This window comes from Amblyomma americanum, chromosome 2, assembly GCF_052857255.1.
Source record: "Amblyomma americanum isolate KBUSLIRL-KWMA chromosome 2, ASM5285725v1, whole genome shotgun sequence".
In the NCBI taxonomy this organism is placed as follows: Eukaryota; Metazoa; Arthropoda; class Arachnida; order Ixodida; family Ixodidae; genus Amblyomma; species Amblyomma americanum.
Window position 1 is genome coordinate 183,768,106 of NC_135498.1, and position 20,356 is coordinate 183,788,461.

General features: G+C 50.2%; 1 protein-coding gene across 1 annotated transcript; it reads left to right on the forward strand.

The window, feature by feature from the left end:
* The first annotated feature begins 3,134 nt into the window (after nucleotides 1–3,134).
* Nucleotides 3,135–18,755, forward strand: LOC144119364 (uncharacterized). Its single transcript, XM_077652003.1, has 3 exons — nucleotides 3,135–4,222; nucleotides 5,998–6,230; nucleotides 18,347–18,755. The coding sequence occupies exons 1-3, from the start codon at nucleotides 3,227–3,229 to the stop codon at nucleotides 18,702–18,704; spliced, it is 1,587 nt and encodes a 528-aa protein (XP_077508129.1). The 5' UTR covers nucleotides 3,135–3,226; the 3' UTR covers nucleotides 18,705–18,755.
* The last annotated feature ends 1,601 nt before the right edge of the window (nucleotides 18,756–20,356 follow it).

Sequence of the window (20,356 nt, forward strand, 5' to 3'; positions counted from 1 at the left end):
GCACGTGCAGTTAGCCTCACCTGGCTCCGCCCTTGTCACTGCACATGCGCAGGAGACTTCTCTAATACTCTATATGCATCTACTCTAGTACGTATCAGCTGTACTAAATCTCCTTGTAGCTATAGAGCGTTCTTTTACACATTCAATTTTTCGTTTTCCCGTATGGCCCACGTAAACGTTTTTGCATTATCTGCGAAGCTACTCCCTGATGCGTCGTTATGGCAGGACATCGCTCCACGCGTTCCCCAGACAACGACGAACTTTTTCCACTACGACGCTTCTGAAAGCGCGTGTAGTTTTCCTTAGTAGCCGCGTAGTTGCACTCATGTCGATGCCGATGTGCAATTAGCCTCTAGTTTGAATCTACTCCACCTTAGAGGGGTACCCTAAACTCATCGTATGTACATACGTATCCATGTCCTCTTAGAGTTTTCTTGTGTTACAAGCAAGTCAGGACATGATTTGTGTTCGCGTGCGGGGAACACGAGCTGGCTGACGCCTATTTGCGCCATCTACAGCTAACGTTTTAAATTTAGAGAGTCGAAGTCACCGGCCAGGAGTACCCCTCAAGGAGCGAGATGCGTACTACCTACATGCGCCGAACTTTTCGTAAGTACATTACAATTAGTGCGCTAAGTCACCATCTAAGCAACTGTAGAAGAGCGCGGAGGCCCACTACTCATCTGCATCGACTTTTATTCGTTTGTAGGTGTGCTCCGCTCCAGGGTGAGGTTCGTGTGGTTATGGAAAGCGCAGTTTAACGTTCCAAAGCTGCACATGGTTACGAGGATGCTATAGAGGTCGATCAAGTTATACCACCAGGAATTTACAAGGGTGGTACTGTAGGCCAGTTGGCTGCCTCCTTTTAAGACAGGTGCTTCGGCGCGGCAAAACGCAGGACACAGAAAAAGCAGGCGCTCTATGCTGTGTTTTCCTCTCTCCCAGGTCAAAAAGGGTTCTTTCTAGCGGCAGCATGGACTAGAGAGGAAAGCACCGCACAAAGCGCCAAAATTGCAAGTGGCGCTCTGTGCTGTCTTTTCCTCTCTAGTCCATGTTGCCGCTCCAAAGCCCCTTTTTTCACCTGGGGCTCTTTGGCGGGCAATGATATCGCATGGCATACGGGCGCGTTCTGTATGTCGCCTCCATAGATACGTGGTGGCCGCAGTAGAACATTTGTGAGTGTCTCTTAGAGGGGACGTTTCAGCGAAAAGAGGGGGGGAAGAGGGGCGTTTATGCGCAATGCCATTGTGAGTCTCTGAGTGGAAGCGTCGGAAAAAATCGGGTTTCGCATGGTTTTCTTAGAGAAAATTTCTCTCTGAGTCTCTCTTTGTTAAAGGTCACCATTCTAACTCCCTCCCAGTCACATCAGGCGTTCCGCAATGATTTGTCCCCGGTCCTCTCCTATGTGTGATTTACCGCACTGATAGTGATTTTCGTGATCAAGTTAGTCTTCAGGCAAACCTTGACAGAGTACTTAATTGGCGTAACAAGTGGCTAATATCCCTCAATCCTACCAAATGCTAACTCGAGCCCTTCTCTAGTCGTCACTGTCGGCGTCATTTCCAATATTCAGTTGCTGACAATGCGATTGAATTACTGTCCACATTTGTCGCCATCTTCATATTTCCGCATTCTTGACCTTACTCGAGTTAAGCTGCCATCAGGTTTTTAAAATTTCTCGCATTGTTCAATGCTGCAACATCTGTATACCAACTCTTCTCGACTTAGCTATGTTTTCGTTAGTGCTGTTTCGTTCATTTCGCTTTCCTGAGTGTTATTTACGCCTGGTTGCTTTCCTGAGTATTTTATTTATGGTAAATCCTGCCTCCTTTCTTTGTAGGTTCTTCATGCAGTCGTTTACTGTATTTTTCGCATGGCGAGTGTCATCACTTGTTTTATATTTAGTTTCCCTTTCATCCTTCTCTCCCCGTGCAGAGTAGGCAACCGGAAAACCCTTCCGATTAACCTAGGACAGCATAGGAGTAAAGCCCATGCCAAACAACACGCGCCCGGTACACCACGGAGGAAGAAGAAAGGTCAGAGCACAAGCCACAAAAAAAAAAACATGGAAGAACGACAGAAACAGATTATACACAGACGCGGCAGGGCCAGTTGGAAGCATCGTGACGCACAGCAATCATAGACTGGGATGTAACTTCAAACAATGCATCAATTAGGAACAGAAATCTAATCCAAGCGGAGGAGGCAGCCATTGAGCTCGCAGTTACCACACAGGAGAACACGAATGATAATGACGCATTCGCAAGAAGAATGCAGCAACACCATCAGGGGCAGGATAAGGTAGGCAGCCATTATCAACCTGAAGGACATCAAGGAAGCCGAAAGGCAAGCAAAGTTCGTATGGACACCAGCGTATCGGTTCCTAGAGGGGAACGAAGGCGCACACGCCGCAGCCCGAGCACTCCTACCTCAAGCACCCCGAGACACGGACGAACATAACTACTCAAACCCACTATCAACATTCCCAGAAATTATATAACTAAAGGCTAGGCAGAAAGGAGCACGTACTACCGGATGAAAAACTACAGCAGGAAAAAAAATACTACTGAGAAGAATGAAGACACATACTCAAGCCTAAAAAGACCATGCAATCTACCCAGAAGACTACGAGCCACAATGCGCCGACTGTGGCATAGAAGCAGACCTATACTACATGATATGGTCACGTCAAGACAACGCAGAAATAGAAAAGATAGAATAACCGACGATTGAGCGATGGGAGGAAATGCTGTCCAGCTCAGATCAGGAAGTTCAGCAGGAGCTGACCGAGAGGGCAAGAGCGGCTGCAAGATCCAACATACTCCGAGAATAGGGGACCAACCACTCATTTTAGCTGCAATTAAAATGTTCCTATCATTATCATCATCACCCCTTCCTTTCAGCTTTCTCTCTCTCCTACTTCTATCTTGCCTTTTGAAGCAACCACGAATTATGCTTTCTCTGGCGACAGTTCCCAGTCTGCCCTGTGTCTCTTACCAATTTCAAGTGGGTTCTTTTGTGTTTCAAACAAAAATATGACAGTAACAAGCCCACAATAGCTCACACCTTTCCTGGCTCTTAGCCACGAAGACGCTGAGGGATGAAGACAAAGAGCAAATCGTCTCTCGCGGCGGAGCAGTTCCATTCTACAAACGACACACCAACGTCCGTCCACAGCGGCACCTTGAATCGCTTTACAGGCTTCTAAACCGTCGACGGCGACATCATGACCTACCAGGAACGAGCCAGCCCACGGCGTTCACAGGCGTTCGACAACGCCGCGTACCTGATGTCGGCAGAGGAGTTTCCCGGGCAAGGACCGAACTACTCCTATCCGCTGTACGAACGCAGCCAAGGGTTCGAATTGTGCCCAGTCGATGAGAGAGACCCGCAAATGGTCTACAGCTGGGTCGCAGACCCGCACTTCACGCAGAATCCTTGGTCGGCTATACAAGAAGGCGTCGACAACAGCAGCGACTGCCGACCTTTGGTCCAAAGGCAGATCCAAGATCCGCTTCCTCCCTGGAGCCACCAAGCTGCTCCGGGCAGCCCTTCTGTCACTTCGGTGCAGCAAGACACCGGTGCGGTCAGCACAGCGGTGCTTTCCTCGAGCGGCTCAACGAAGAGCGCCGCCTATAGCAGCAGCGGCAGCACCAGCAGCGGTCGCCCTTCCGATGGCAGCTCTGGAAGTGGCGAGGAGCCGCGAAACACCCGCGGCCACCGCCACGCGACGGCGCCTAAGCCGCAAGAGCAGCAGGTGTCCTGGGCGACTTGCGTGTCCGTCGTCCTGATGGCGGTGATGGTGACGTCCGTGCTGCTTCTCTCCATCTCCGTCATGGTACGGATGAACCGCATGATGGCCGCTGCCCCCGTCGGACAGTTTAACCAGCTAGGGCCTCAGAAGGTGGTCACGGCTCACCCCGCACCGACCGGCCAAGAACTGGCACAGCACACCAAGCGGCCTTACGAACGGCGCATGAGTGGGCTCACCGCAACCAACAGTAGGGCGGCTTCGACGCGGGGTGACCTGACTGTGCCCAGGGCCCCGACGTCCACGGCTCAAACGAAGATCTGGGAGCGGATGACGAGCAGCCAGCGCCACAGGAGCACAATGCACTCGGCGTTGTCCCCGCTCACTTCTCAGGCGCCGCCTGGCGACAACGAGCATATCGAGGCCGAGGAGGGCAGCGAGGAACACATGGCCTTCCCCTTCCAGCACCCGGTGAGTTTTGCTTGGCCCTTTCCCAGTTTCGAAACGCCCTCGTAAAAAAAAGTTACCAGGCAGCAGCTTTGCGACAGGAATGTAGCTGGGCGATATAGTTTCAAGAACTGCCCTCTCAAGTAAAATCTGTTGCACCTTTTAACTTTTGCATTCCCGACTTATTGGTGGTTCCTCCTATTCATGTAGGTTCTAATCATTTACAATTACAACTCAATAGCGATGCATTCAAAATTATAAGCTAGGTCAAGGCCACTGCAGGAGAAGGCCGTCTCGAAATCATGCCCTTCGCTTTCCCACGTTGCCTAAAACGTACTTTGCGCTAGGCCCGGCCGACACAGCACCGAAGAGAAAAATACAAAATAAGAAAGGAAATATAACGACACTGACTGACGACTGAGCTGATCATTAAGCTCAGCTTTTATGTCGAACCAAATATGAGCCTGTACTCAAGTGAAATGCCACCGAGGGCTCCAATATCCAGAAGATACCTTCCGGACACACCAGGTGTATGCTTCAGCGATGAATTAAGCGTCCACAATATCTAGGCACATTGACAATATTGGGAGGCTCGTTACGCCAACAAAACATGCGTGATGTGGGGTACCGTTCTTTACTTCGCAGCAATAAAAAAATGCGTCGCTTTTCTGGATCGCCGCCATTATCGGAAGTGATATTAATAATTTCTGACATTTCGCATGCTCGACTAATGCATGCGCGCACATTTTGGTATCGAAGTTTTACTCCATCTGTGAGCTTTTGCAAGCCCGAGTGGCGTCATTTAGCCACTTGCGTCGTGTACGCTCCAATTTTCGCAGGGAATCGAACCCCTGTCCCTTGGATTTCGAGTGAGTAACGCTAGCCCTAGGCCACGCAGGCACGTGCGTACTGCTTGGTTAAAGCAGTGCTTTATATATATGTCGTGTGATCGTTCACTTAATGTGGTAGCCTACGACTTCTGCTAATGAGTATTTGTGTGGTTAGAGCGGCACTGATAAAGGGAGTAGTGATTAAGCGAGTAGCGAAGTGCATGTCAGCAAAAGGTGAGCGTACGCGAAGGACTCTTCGCTTATGCCACATGACACAAGTTTTTCTTCCCATGTGTTTAACCAACTCGCGCAGTTTTCGCTCCTTCCGAACTTGGCTATCATTCCACTTGAGCCACTGCTGCCCGCTGACCAGCAGTAAAACACTCAGATCCGAAATCAACTGCTCATGATGAATGAGGACGCAGCAGGCCGAAGAGCCCAGTCAGGTATTCCAGGAGAAGACGGGGGCTGAGGGAGGAGAGTTGAACAGGGCTGAAGAGCAACAAAGGAGTAGAGGAGGCAGTGTGCAAGATCTGCGTCTTCTTGAGGACAGTTCGGTCAGGAAGGGTCAGATATGAAGCGGCGTAATATAGTGCTTGTGCAATGAGTGTTGCCGTCTAAATTTTACGAATGGTATGACCCTTTCGAAATAGACAGGGGTGTGGGGCCGGTAGAGTGGCAAGCTCCTGCCTGCTCCTGCTTTGTTGATCAGGAGGCCTTCGTCACACAATGATAGGGGTTTGACGAGTAGATCGCTAGGCTTATCTTTTCCTTTGGCCACACACTGTCACTACGACAGACCCACCCATTACCTGCTCTGGGCATGAGAATGTCCTGCCACTCGCGTTTTCGGCTCCTGCGTTACCGACTCCCATTCGTTCAGTACACGAGGCGGCCAGCTTACCGTCTCACACCTATGAGCGAATCTAGCGACAGATGACTCGAGACGGACGCTCTTTGCTGGCGCAGGCGCGACCCATGTGCGGCGACGTATTCTACACGGTGTGCCAGAGCCCCCAGCGCGAGTTCCACTACCGGCACTCGACTGACGCCTGCGTCGAGACGGCCACCGACGCTGTGCACTCCTGCAACCGCGGCACCAACCGGTTCACCTCGCTGAAGCACTGCGCCCACAGCTGCCTGGGTGCCCGGCGGCCGGCCGACCAGTGCTTCGGCATGCCGTTCTTCACCAGCTGCGCCAGGTGAGTACCCCAGCGCCAGCAATTGCTCTCTTTCCGAGGCTCTCCTCTACGCAGTGCTGGAGGGTTCATCATCAGTAGTCCGGCTATGTTCACTGCACGACAAAGGCCTCTTTTACTGACCCCTCATAAGCCGCGTCCGGTGCAAGCTGCGCCCAGCCTTTTCCCCTCTCCCCTATTTCCTAGCCTCATTTTTCGATACTATGTTGTCCCGCGCTACGTTTTCCTTCTACTCTTGAACTCAACCGCAATGGCCTTCGGCCAACCGCGAACGACCGTCCAGCTGCAAAACAACGCTAGCGCACCTCACGCTTCTTCTTCCTCTTAAAACATGGCCCTTACCCACATGGGGGATTGGCCAAGATGTAGTAGCATAAACAAGGAAACGAGGAGCGCGGAGGACGCGCGGGGAATGCAGCTCCATCGCCATGGCGCACGAGGGACTGTCGGATCAGCCGCAGTCAGCGCCCGAGATACGGCGTGCTCGTAAACTAGATAAGAACCGTCGGCGACGGCAAAATACACCTGTACGTGGAGTGGAACGCGAAGAGCAACCGAATATCGTCACCAGATGAACGCAGCATATGTTCTGAAGTATCGCAAGCTCAAAAGGGAAGCACCCGGACTTGCTGCCCCCTTGGCCTTGCCCTTATCGTCGACGCAGTCGCCGTGGACCAACGGATTAACAGCTTGTTCGCTAAGTCCAACATCAAAGAATAGAGTGTGCTGTGAAAATGAGCAGAAGAGACTACGCCGCGGGGGTAGCTTTTCGTTGAATTGTTCGTGTTCAGCAATAGCATCGCCGATGGTAATTTTCAACGCGACAGTGTTAAAGACCTCGTTCTCCAGAAAATCAGGTGTCGGCGTTGTGGGCGTTGTGAGGGAGGAGAAAACATTTATTGCTACAATGTTTTAAATTGAGAACGGGAGGTGGGGATGGTTGTGGCGCTTGGTGGCAGTCCCTATTCCGGGACGCCATTGGCCGCCGCTGCTGCCCGTGCTCTCTGGACCAGGGCCAGCTGGGCCTCCAGGTCCGAGCTGGATAGGGCCGCCTCCCAGCCCTCCCTAGTTGGCTGACGTATAACGGCTATATGTGTATTGTACTGGCAGGCCCACACCTTGTGGTATAGGTAAGCATACTGACCGCAGAATTTGCACCTGCCCGTGAATGTAGGATCCACGTCTTTTAGTACGGTGGGATTTAAGAAAGACCCGGTTTGGACCCGTCTAAAATGGCACTCCTCGGTTCTGTCAACACCCATGGCGTGTACTGTGTGTACGCTCCTTCAGGGGCGTAGATTGTTTGCAATATCCGCGTAAAAGATTATCGGGTTTCGTATGATTGCCGTGGCAGAACCGAAGGATTGAGTCGAACCCGGAGGAGGGAACGCTCGGGCAGCGGCGTCAGTGGCCCCGTTCCCATCAACCCTCTGGTGACCGGTGTTATGTATGGGGCTTCTGTCCCGTAGCAGGCCACCGGTGTTGGGGGATTCCGCTTCGATCCCACCGCTGCCACCAGTTGTTAGATGCGGGCCCCTGGTTCGCCTGTGCCGTCTCTCGCCAAGGTCGGTGTCCCCGGGTTCCTGATCGGGAGACTGCTGTAGTGGGGTTGACGAAGAGATGAGAGGGTCTTCGAGGTGAAGAAGAGCCTGAAGGGTTTATTTACATTTATACAAAGATTGAAAGAGTGAATCGGGAGCTGGCGAACACACGCCAGATCGCTGCTTAAATAGGGTCCGCTGTCCCCAGGTCCCTAGTTTGGGAATCTAGTTCATTAAAAATGCGTCGAATCACTGTGATGTAGATCACGTGTCCAGTCTTCCGGGTCCGCCCCCAGCCACACACTCTTGCCACTTCTGGCAGATTAGTGTCCGCGCTGTCCAGGCTTCAGTGATGAATAGCCCGAAGGGGGTCCCATTGAGAGCGTCGAAGGTCAGTCACCTGCACTTCACAGCGGTAGCGTGGGGGCGAATGGATCCCACCGCAGTTCGCAGAAGCTTTCACGTAGAGCGTGGGAAAGCACAGTCTAAGACGAAGTTGTTTTCGAAGCACGAGGATTCCGGAGACGTTGGCTTAGTCAAACCCGGCCGCATTTGTCACGGCTCATTTGCAGTTCCGCCGCTCGCCGGCTCCCCCGTCGTCCCCTCCGGGAGAAACATGTCCCGGGTGGGTCCGGTGTTGAGAACAAAAGACAGGTTCACCAAAGCCGTTCTCAGACAGCGGGGAGCCGTTTCACCCCGTAAACAGCAGGGGGGGGGGGGGGGGGGGGGAGGACCCTTGTAGACGCCACCACCTGCACTCGTAGCGCTGCAACCACATCGACGGCCCTTAGAAGCCTCGGTAGATTGATGATTCCCAGTGGCTTGAATATTCTTGGCATGTTGGCGTCTCCAAACGTAACACCGGGCACCCATACTATTTGTTGTTGTTTTTTACTAATCGCTGAATCCGAATTGCTCCCAACGTCCAATAGTTTTCTGCGGGTGAGTGGCGCTATACTACCCCGCACGTAATTTTTTCCCTTAACTTTCCTTAACTTTATCCAAAAGGTCAGGAAAGCCTCTTTCCGCCTTTTTCGCATTTTGTTTGATTCTAATGTGATTTGTACGATGTAGTAGTCACTGCAGAGAGTTTCTTCTGTATTGTGCCATTCGTAATTTTTAGCGTTCCGGACTAGCGAGAGGTCCGGGCACGTCTCTCGGGAGACGCTATTTCCTATTTTATTCGGGCACAGCGGGTCATTGAGGGTGGTTAATGCCGCGTCGGCTATGTTTGAGGCTAATTCCCTGCCTTTAATGTCCTGTTTATGATATCCCAATTGGTAGTTGTACGCGTTAAAGTTCCCGTCCACCACTAAAGGCTATGCGCTCGCTATTGGCGTCGCTTTGTGGAAGATTTTGTCGAACGTGGCATTGCGTTGGTGCTGTCTGCTGTAGATGTTCAGAACGAACGCACCTTTGCAGGACCATTTTTTTTGGCAGAGCTGGCTAAATGTACCCGATGTCTTCTCTGAAATCCAACTATATCGTTACAGCCGTGCTTTCTTTATTGGACGGTGATGCAGGTGGACGGACTCGTTTGGTGGGTACTGTACGACCGGAGTTTGGCTTCTGTACCTACGTCGTGTAAAGCTGTTATTTCTGGAGTTCTGTCTAACGCGTCAATGTAGTGCTGTAGCGTTTCTTTTTTCTTAAACCCCCTGCAATTCCGTTGTATGATTTTTAATTTCTTTTGTCGCGTTAAGACATATTGATTAAGTGTTACGTGGACGACGTTTTGAAGGCAGCCTCTTCGTGGGTGTGCTCTATTACTGTGCGTTTGCTGCTCTATTTGCTGAAAATTTTAACCACTTTTGCTCTGGGCTGTTCGGCCATTTCCTAAAATTTCCTGTCAATTTTTTTTCCGTAGCACTGCAGCTTGTAGAGAACTGGCTCTACCGAGCCTTGAATAGTTTTTATCGCTCCCTGAATGTATTGTTCTACGTTTACTTTCATTTCCGCAATTTGTTGTTCTATCGTCCGGTCGATCTTTTGTTCGAGATTTAGCTCTGTCTGCGTAACCCGCACTTCGATCCTTTGTTCTACGTTTTCCTCGATTACAGCTAACCGCGCTTCAAATTTCTGTTCCAGTCTCGCTCCCAGTTCTTTGTCCTCTCGAGCAATTCCTCCAACCTTTTCTTCGCTTAGAAAACCAAAGTTGTTGGCGTTCGCCCTGTTTTGCGCTCCCGCGGAGGAAAGGCTCGGATCTTCCTCTTCCATCTTCTCCTCCGAAGAAGAGGGGGAGGTGGTCATTGCGGGCGTACGGCAATGGCTGCACAACGCGTTAAGTGCTATTCCACTTCCTGTTTTGCTCTTAAATTTTCGGCCCTAAGTGTTTGATCAGCCAATGAGGGAGGGGGGGAAATAGCTACGCTGCTCCAGCTCATCTTGCTATGGTTTATGGGTGCACTGGCTACGGCGGCAGCAGCAGCCGGCGTCCCCTGCTTATTTCCGGTCATGACTGCTGAGCGATTGCCTCCTCCCCCTCCCTTCGGTTCAGCGGGTGGGGAGATTTTCTTCGGTTGGTTGCTGCTGTTTGGTTTGAACTTTCGTCCCGCACCAGTCGCTCCAGCGGCACCGCTGGAGATGGGGTGTCTGTATTTTCCAGCGCACTCCTTGGGGCCCATGAGGTGGGATTCTCCGCAGGTGAGGCACTGAGGCAAGCATTCGTGTCCATCCTCTGGGATGGTTTTACCGCAGGCACGACAGCGGTTTTCCTGTGGTTTCGGGCAAACGTCTTCCTTGCGTCCGACGAAACCGCATAGGGTGCAGGCCGGGGTTGTCTTCCGGCAGAGACGGACCGGAACACGTTGAAAGTTGAACATGTTGAAAGGCACTATACGTCCCTCGAATGTGAGCGCCATGACGTTGAACTTGCCTACGTTTCACACACCGATCACTTTGGCCTCGGTCGCCGCGGTGGCTGAGTGGTTATGGCACTCGGCTGCTGGCCCGAAAGATGCGGGTTCGATCCCGGCCGCGGCGGTCGAATTTCGATGGAGGCAAAATTCTAGAGGCCCGTGTGCTGTGGGATGTCAGTGCACGTTAAGGAACCCCAGGTGGTCAAAATTTCCAGACCCCTTCACTACGGCGTCTCTCATAGCTTGAGTCGCTTTGGGACGTTAAACCCCCATAAACCAACCAAACCAACTTTGGCCTCGCGTGAATGCATGACTTCGGAAACGTCTTTGTCGGCAACTTCGGAGCCCACTTGGATAACCCCGCGGCTGGAGTCTTCAGACGGTGTCAGGTACGTCTGAACCGCACGCATCTTGCCGTCGATGTTAAACTTTCTACGGCGAATACCTGTCTTATGTATAGTGGATTTTGTATGCCTATTATAATGATGTTTCGGTACCAGGCAGGCCAGAAGGAGAGCTCATTCGTAACTTAAGGTATCCACGCAGCTGCGAAGATGGCTGCTCCAAATTTCTTTTTTCCTTTGTAGTCGGCTAAGTTGAGCGTGTCTCTAGCTTGATTATAATCAGGGAGTCTTCTTTCCGGAAGTTTGGAACGACCGCCGGCTTCCATGTCTGGCGAGGCGACGGCTTCGGCTGCTGCACCTCCGGCGCGGCAGGACGGCTACTGGCGTTCACGCTGCCGCAGCGCAGCAGCTCCCGGTTCGTGGCTTCAATCTTCTCCAACCACTTATTGATGTTGTATTCGGTGAAATCGTCGAGGACGGGATGTCTTTTTTTTTTCTCCGGAGACTGTATTTCCACGACTTGCATAGATTCCGGGTCGTAGCCCCTCGTAGTCGTCATTGCCGTCGGTGAGTTGCGTGCGCCCGGCTCGTACTCGTGGCTAGACCTAAGAGGCCTAGCTCGACCGTCGCACTTGGTGAACAAGTCCCGTAAAGTGCCATACAATTGGCCCGCCTGGATAAAGCTGCTATCCACGGGTGCCAAATGACTTCACAAATCTTCTCCACTTATATTTTGGACCCCGCAGAGAATTTGTCCGGAGCCGTTTTGACGCACATCCCCACTACTCGGCATCGTCTCCTCGCGTTGTGAGCAAAAACTCGCGAGCATGGCTCTGGCAGGTAGTCCTCAGAGAGCAACCTAGGAGGCAGGTGAGCCACGTATGTCACGTGACCTTGCGACGTCATCACAACCTGCTCACCAAATGGTGAGCAAACTGCCCAGCGTAGGAGGTGGCAGTTAAATGAATGATTGGTCGCTCGGGAAGAACAGCCTGGGTCGTACAAGGCTCACCCCTGGGAGCACCCGCCATCGCAGGATGCATCGCTTAACCGCTGCACCGTTGCTCTAGGATGTGTATGAGGAATTTCAGTGATCTATGAATGTAGAGGATGACCTTCTGCATATATGGGAATTAACTAATTGCGTATTCGCGCCATACCCTTCAGATGGATTTCAAGTGTCCCGCCCACTTTTCTTAGAATCCTCTGTGCAAGCCCAGTGCACCATCAGTTGTCTCGTCTCTGCATAACATGCCCTGCCGTGTCCGCTTCCTTTATTCAGACGTGGTGGCTTACGAGCTTTCGTGTTTGACCGCTCACCCCAGAGTCGCGGGAACGAGTCCTGGCCGCAGCGGCCATTATTCGAAGGACGCTAAGTGTAAAAAAAGCCCTCTGTTCTCTGCGGTATAAGTGCAAGATAATGAACAATTTACGATCCAAATTAATACAGAGCGACCCTTATAGCCGACAAGCAACTTCAAGGCGGACTGACCCTCTTCTTGATCTCGTCTAGAGGATATGATCAACTCGTGTTTGTCCTCTTATGCACGCTGCTCTCTTCCTGTCGCTAAACGTCGCCCCCATTGTTTTCCTTTTGTTCCTTGCTTCGCTGTTTTCAGTTGGATTTCAGCCTCTTAGGTGATTACTGGTAAGGTGCATTTATTGATTGTACTATACAATCATCAAGAGGAATGTTATTAAGACTGCAGTAGTGCTGCATGGTTTTAAAATTTTCACGTGCCGAATCAACGCAGTATCGTATAAGGCACACAGTTGTGGAGGGCTGCTGGTTATGATGTTGGCGTGGTGAGTCGCGCGGAGTCCAAGCGCATTTTCGCGTTTCACATCCATCGAAATGTGACCACTGCGGCTGGATTCGAAGCCACGACATCGTGCTTACTGGCCGACACGTGGTGTAAGCAAAGGGAGACGCCCGTAGCAGCGCATGGAAAGCACCTAGTCACCATGGCAGTCAAGTGCCCATCTCCAGCTTGATCCTAATGCGGCTGCTGGATAATGCAATGATTGGGAATATATGGTTCTCAAGGCAGCATGATTAGAACTTCCACGTTGTTTTTTATACTCCCTTTTTTATTTACATAATACTGCAGACCTCATGTGGTCCAAGCAGGAAGGGCAGATAACAAGGCATATTTACAAACGCCATAAAGTTATTACATAGACAAAAGGCTTGACACATGACACAAATGAGCGAAACAAGTCAAAGGAAATACATTGCACATCAATCTGCACATCAAAATTCATTGCTAAGAATTCTTTCAAAACTGTCACTTGAGACAATCTGTTCAGGCAGTGCATTCCAATCGCTCATTGTGCGCGGAAATTATGAGTATTTAAACAAGTTTGTTTTCGCAAAATATGGTGTTAGGGCATGGGTATGTTGGTGACGGGTTTTTCGTGTAGTTGAAGGTGTAACATAAGGTGAAGAAGAAATTCCAAACTTTCCCTGGATGAGTGAATGAAGAAACGTTAATCGACCAATTTTCCGTCTTATATAAAGAGGTTTAATTTCGTTGGAGGCCATTAAAGCAGATGGGGAATCAGTTCTCTTGAATTCATTGTAAATGAAGCGCACAGCCCGCCTTTGCACGTTTTCTATTTTTGCTATATATTTCTTGGTGTACGGGTCCCACACTATAGCCGCATACTCAAGTTTGGGCCGAATAAGAGAGTTATAGGCTAATAGCTTAACGTGAGTGGGTGCTCCTTTGAGCTTGTGTTTCAAAAATCTAAGCTTTTTAACGCAGATGAACAGATGTAATCAATATGGTCGCTCCAGTTAAGCTGTGAATTTATTAAAACGCCTAAATATTTGCATTTTTCGACTTCCGATATAGTGGTGCCGCAAGCAGAGTAACTAAAGTGGATAGGACGTTTCTTTCTTGTCATACGCAGTTATTCAGTTTAACACTAGTTTACCAATAATTTATTGGAATTACCTACCACACTCGATAAATTTCTTGCGATGCAAAATTCAAATTGGACTTTGTGTGAAAGAATAACGAGGCAGCTCCCGTGGTTACTAGCGCTAGTAACGTGTTTAGTAGAAAAGCAGAAAAAAACAGCTATGTTTGTCCACAATCGCGTAATTCCTCCACCACGCATTACAGCACGAGTGGTCTTGAGCTATTGTGTAATAACATAACAAGGTAAGTAGGTTTCCGCTGGCTTTCATCATCATCACCACCAGCCTGACTACGCCGACTACAGTGCAAAGGGCTCTCTCATGTATTTCCAATTAGCCCTGTCCTTTGGCAGCTACGGCCAACGTATCCCCGCAAACTTCTTAATCTCATCCGCCTACCTAACTTTCTGCCGCCCCCTGCTACGTTTGCCTTCCCGGAATCTACTCCGTTACCATTAAGGACCAGCGGTTAGCTGGCCTTCCCATTACATGCCCTGTCCAACCCCATTTCTTCCTCATGATATAGACTAGGATGTCTTTAACACGCATTTATTCCCTAACCCACTCTGCCGTGTTCCTGTCTCTTAACGTTACACCTATTTTTGTTTTCATAGCTCGCTGCGGTGTTCTTTAATTAAGCTGAACCCTTTTCGTTAGCCTCTACGTTTCGGCCCCATAAGTGAGTACCGGCGAAATACAACTGTTTTTATACTTTCCTCTTGATATATATTCGTAAACTACCATTCATGATCTGAGAGAAACTGCCTTATGCGCTCCACCCAATTTTTATTCTTCTAGTTATTTCCCTCTCGTGATCTGGTTCAGCGGCAACTACCTGCCCTATGTGAACGCATTTCCTTAACACTTCCTGCACTTCGCTACCAATTGTGAGCTGCTGCTCCCTTGAGAGACTTTTGAGCATTAATTTGGATTTTTGCATGTTAAATCTAAGACCTACCGTTCTGCTCTACCTGTATAACTAATTTATCATGCTTCGCAGCTGATCTCCTGAGTAAATCAGCAAGGCAATGTCGTCAGCGAATCGCAAATTAATTAGGTATTGTCCATTAATTCTGGCACATTCCCTAATTAGAATTTTATTGCTGACTTTATGAAAGACTATGGTAGCTGTGCAGTGATTATAGATATCTTCCAGTATTTCCACCGAGACTCTTCTACACCTTGATTTCGCAATGTCTGCATGACTGCCGAGTTTTCCACTGTGTCAAATGCTGACTCGTAATCAATGAACGCTCTGTATAGGGGTTCGTTATATTCTGCGCATTTCTCAATCACCTGATTGATGGTGTGAAAATGGTCTGTAGTCGAGTATCGCTTACGAAAGCCTGCCTGATTATTTCGTTGATTGAAGTCTAAGTTTGTCCTGATTCTACTTGCGTTTACCTTAGTTAAACACCTTGTAGGCAACGGACAGTAAGGTGATCGGTCAGTAATTTTGCAAGTCCTTGGCGTCTGCTTACTTACCTTGACTCTGCCTTTCACGCGTTACAAAAAAAAATGATTTTTTTGAGGAACGAAAAGACGCAGTAACTCTCACTTCTCGATGGAAACCTCGCGCCATGAGGGAAGAGAGGAAGAAGGGAGTGAACGAATAAATAGAGAGTTGCTATTGTGAAGTTCAATATTTTTGTCCTATTTAGAACCGCGTACGCCTACCGACGTATGTGCGCCAAATTTTCAATGCCATTTCGCTATGACAGTAAAACAGTCTATTCCTTGCAATTTCTTGTGCAAACTTAGCTATGTTTGGTTACCACGAAAGCCTCAACGCACAAGAACGCTGCCGACGATAATGCAATGAGTAGACATAAAACGTCGCTAGGACGCTGGGAGCAAACCTTATTAGCATACATCTAGGCATGCTCCCTCGGTGCTCCAAACGACTGCGGCCCCTGATCGTCCTTCAGTATTCTGGCATGACACTCTATGCCGAGACCATAGCGAAAGAATGGTTTAGTTCATCGGAGTTTAACTTCCCAAAGCGACTCAGGCTATGAGGGACGCCGTAGTTTAGGGCTTCGGAAATTTCGACCACCTGGGGTTCTTTAACGTGCACTGACATCGCAAAGTACAAGGATGAAATGGAAATGGAGGACCGCCTCCGGTGGGTCGCCACTATAGTCGATAGATAAGCAATCGATTCTGGTCTCCAATCTGCTCCCGTGAGATAGGAAATTCTGCACATCAGCGCCAATCCTAAAGACAACACTAGTTTGCGAATCTCTCTGACGGGAGGTGTTATCAGAGAGGTCGAGGAGCTCCGAATACTGGGTCTGTTCATTCATAACAGGCCCAGCCCAGAATCCACTATTGCCAAACTCAAGCGCGTAGGCGAACATGTCGGACTCATGATCCATCGCATTTCAAACAAACGCGGCGGGTTGCGGGGCAGCGACGCGCTTCGGCTCGCCCTTCCTTCGTGACTAGCAGAATACTCTACTCCGTTTCCTACCTTCGCACTACAAAACACGACACACGAATCGACACCATCGTTAGAAAGACTACAAAGCGAGCACTGGACCTCCCAGTGACCACGTCCAGCGCTTAAGATTCGGCGTTGGGGTGCTCAACTCAAGTAACTCGAGGCCCACCTCGTGAACCAGTATACGCGTCTCTCGCAGACGGCATCCGGTCGCCGCTTGCTATACCGCCTGCACATCCAACACGAATGCACTCCAGAGGATACGTTTCGGATTCCGGAGCTATGGCGTCACAGCTCTGGGTCTTTCCACTCCCGCGCAACACGGACACGCAGACGCACGAAGGCAGACGAAAGGCGCTCAGGCCCTTGAACACCACCACGGATCCAAACAAGGTGTATACTACGTTGACGTGGGTGGGCCGTCGCCCATCGGATTCTATACGGCCGCCGTAGTTCACCAGGACCAACACGTTAGCGGTATCTTATATCGAGCTCAAAATTCAGCTCAAGCCTAGGAGGTGGCCATTGCGCTTGCCGCCTCGGACCCGGATTCGAAGGTAATATCACAGATTCGCGTCGAGCGTGTAAACACTACCTGGCTTTCGAGGTTTCACCTTTAGCCTACCATATTCTTAAACTGGCAGTAAGGCAATCGGACCCTCACACGAACACATAGTTAGGACACCGGGCCATCAGGGCCTTAGAGATAACGAGGCTGCAGATGCGGCCGCCCGAGCGCATACCCACTGAGCACCTCATCCAGGCTCAAAGATTAGGCAACGACCTCCGCGATTCAGGGAAATTCTGAAATTTTATTGCGAACGGCATCGGCTTTTCCCAGTCCCTGCTAAGGGCCTGTGTAAAGACGATGAGTGAACTCAGGCGCCTTCAGACCAACTCTTTGTTCTTTCCTACAATAGCAAAACATTTTGACCCCAAAATTGATGGGCACTGTCCTCACTGTTGGGAAGTGTCCGATAACTTCCACGTGGTTTGGGCCCGTCAGAATAATTCTTACCTTCCCCCAAACCCTTCCTCTTACCAAGAGGCATGGGAGGCAGCCCTGCTCATTTGCTCTGGGTTGGAGTCTTAAAGGGCTCTAGTCCAACGGCAGCGAGTAGCGGCCTCGTCCAGCGGGGTCTCGGACTAAGGGCTCCGCCTATGTAAAGGGCCATTTTCGGCCTTTTAACTTCGTTCCCTCAATAAAGTTTTCAACACCTCCACAGTACACGGGCCTCTAGAATTTTGCCTCCATCAAAATTAGACGGCCGCGGCCGGGATCGAACCCGCTTCTTTAAGGCCAGCAGCCGAACGCCATAACCAATGAGCCACCGCGGCGGATGAAGGCATCGTCTTGATTTTGATAAGCTTTGCTTAATGTTTCATCGGCATGTACCATTGCATCAGACGCACCGCTGCATCATTGCATTGTACCAATGCACCTTGCTACGCTTCCCCCATTGCCTCCTCCAGTGGCAGCACGTTTTCAAAATACAGCTTTGCCATGGCAACCTTCTTTCCACGGGTTGGTTGTACTCTCGCGGCTTGAAGAAAGATAGACTATGGTGTTCCGCGTTGGCTAAACTTGGCTGGATAGTGGCATGAACATGCTGTCTAGCCCCAGCGATTCGCTCCTTAATGAGGCGATATTTTTAAACTCTCTGAGGGGCGGGTGCAAACACGACGCGGCATACGTCCTTACAAAAGGGCTTATGAGAGTCTGTGGAAAAAGCGATGTCCGTCTATGGCCTTTTATTATCGTCTATACACGCCCAAAGCGATGCAGATGGCCAGCTGTTGAAAGATATACGCCACTAGAGCTGTATACCTTCGGAAGCAAACAAATATTTCAGCTGTCGATAGAAAAGTATATCCGCCCGAAATCTACAGCTATAGAAGACCATATAAAAGGTTTGTAGCTATTTAGGTCAATTACCTATAGCCGACCATAGGACATTTTTCGCTAAAAAGAAGGAACCCGCGTGCGTGCCTCATCGCTCTGCGCAGGCAAGACGTGCTGTCCAGCTGGTGGTTCTTCCAAGGCCGCAAGTGCGTCCCCTGGAGCTTCCCTTCGGGCGGCTGCCCATCCGACGGCAGCGTCGTCTTCCCCACGGCCCAGGAGTGCAGGAGGCGCTGCGCGGGGCCTGTGCGCGGGCCTCGCTGTCGTCCCCCAGGGGTTGTCGCTTGCGACCGCCGCCACCTCAAGTACCCCTTCTTCGCCGACTTGTCCATGAAGGACGGGCGCCTGAGGTGCCGGCGCTCGTCGCCCGAAGAGCTTAGCAACCGCCGGTGCCTAATCGGCGCCAACCGGTTCCGCAACCTCGAGGCCTGCAAGGTCACCTGCAAGAAAAGGTCCAGGCCCTGAACCTCAGCTACGCGGATTTCCGCTTCCTTTTTTGAATACAAGTTTTAATGAGCGCAGTCTCCCAGCCGTCGACATGCGCTGTAGAGTTCAACCACTGGCGTCTCGGAACCCCGAGTGCTACGGTTTAGCATACTGTCAAAGAGTGCGCAGCCTCCTGGCGGCTATTTTATCTTTAATCTCAAAACAATATTAAAGATAAGAAGATCAGTAACAAAAGTAATAGGGGTTCCAGCGCGCTTTCTAGTGCGGGAACGGTATGCTGCCTCAGCACTAAGGTATATTTCCAAAATGCGAAATACTTGGGGTTGGCAACGGAAGCAGACTCCGTCATCAAAACAATCCAAGTTCTTGCAGTTATCATGATCTGAACCCAGGTTTCAACCTCCTCAGGGCCTATGGTGCTGCAATTGAACATCTCCTCCCATCGCTAGCTACACCAATTTGGGGTGAGAACGTCTTGGTGGCCAATAGTTTAGCATTCCGTAGATTTAGTGATCGAAATCTACTCCAAGGCTTGGGCAGCATAGAACTGCTTACTCCCTTTTTACAACATTTTAGAGAAATTCATGTTTACTTTGTATCCTGCGTCGCCAAGACCTCTAGTAATCATCTCTTCAACTTACTATCCATTGGCTTGCGGGGCTGCTTTCCTCAAAAAACTAATGGCGGACCTTCACTACACATGGAATGCATGTCCGTGCGGAACGGCAGCTCCACTGCTTTCCCATTGTACAAGTCCATCACTCGAGAGCGGATTCCGTCGATGGCAAAGGGGCGTCTGGTTTTCGCCCGCTGATAGCTGTTGCGTGCCATTCGATAGTCAGACAGCTGGAGCCCACTTACAGCTCCTAAATTAGAAAGGTTGCATGCCAGCTAATGTTCTTTAAAAGGCGCCAGCCTTGATTTAATAGAGCGCTGTAACTACAGAACCCACAGGCATTAATTTCTGTCAACACGCTTGCAACGTTACGGGGCCAAAAGAGGCAGTGTATTCTTGTGCAGAGTTCTCTGAGCATCATGATGACGCTGTAAAATGCGATTTACCACGAACACTCTTCGTTCACAGTGCGGTCACGCTCCGAGATGATCTCGACGATGCCTTTTTTTAGCAATGCGCCCCGCCTTGGTCACTCTGCGGAGGATACAGCCGGTCTCCGGCCATCTCGTGAATGAGCCCTCCGACGAGTGACGAGGCGTACATATGCAAGCGCGACGTGAAGAGTTGCCACACGCAGCTTCGGGATCTGACTCGTCTTTTGGCACCGCATAATTCTCTCTTTGTCATCGAATCAGTCAGAATTGTTCTTCTCGTTACATACTCGGTAATTATCATTGTACTGCCAGCACAACTGATATGAAAGCAAATTACGCCTGCCACCACTGTCACAAAGACCTCAGACACTTATCCTATGTCTGCTACATAAAGTATACTGTACTATTACAGTACACTTCACAATCATTTGCTTCGGCGGCCCTCTTATACATCACGTCGCGCAGATCATGGTCATAAAATGGAATCCTATGCATGCCGCACGAAAGCCTTTCACAATGAATTCCTCCCGCGTTTAATTAATCAGTGAAACCACCCTATTGAGGCACTAGTGTATTGTACATTTGTCAGCTTCTTCAAAAATACTCTAACAACTCATTTT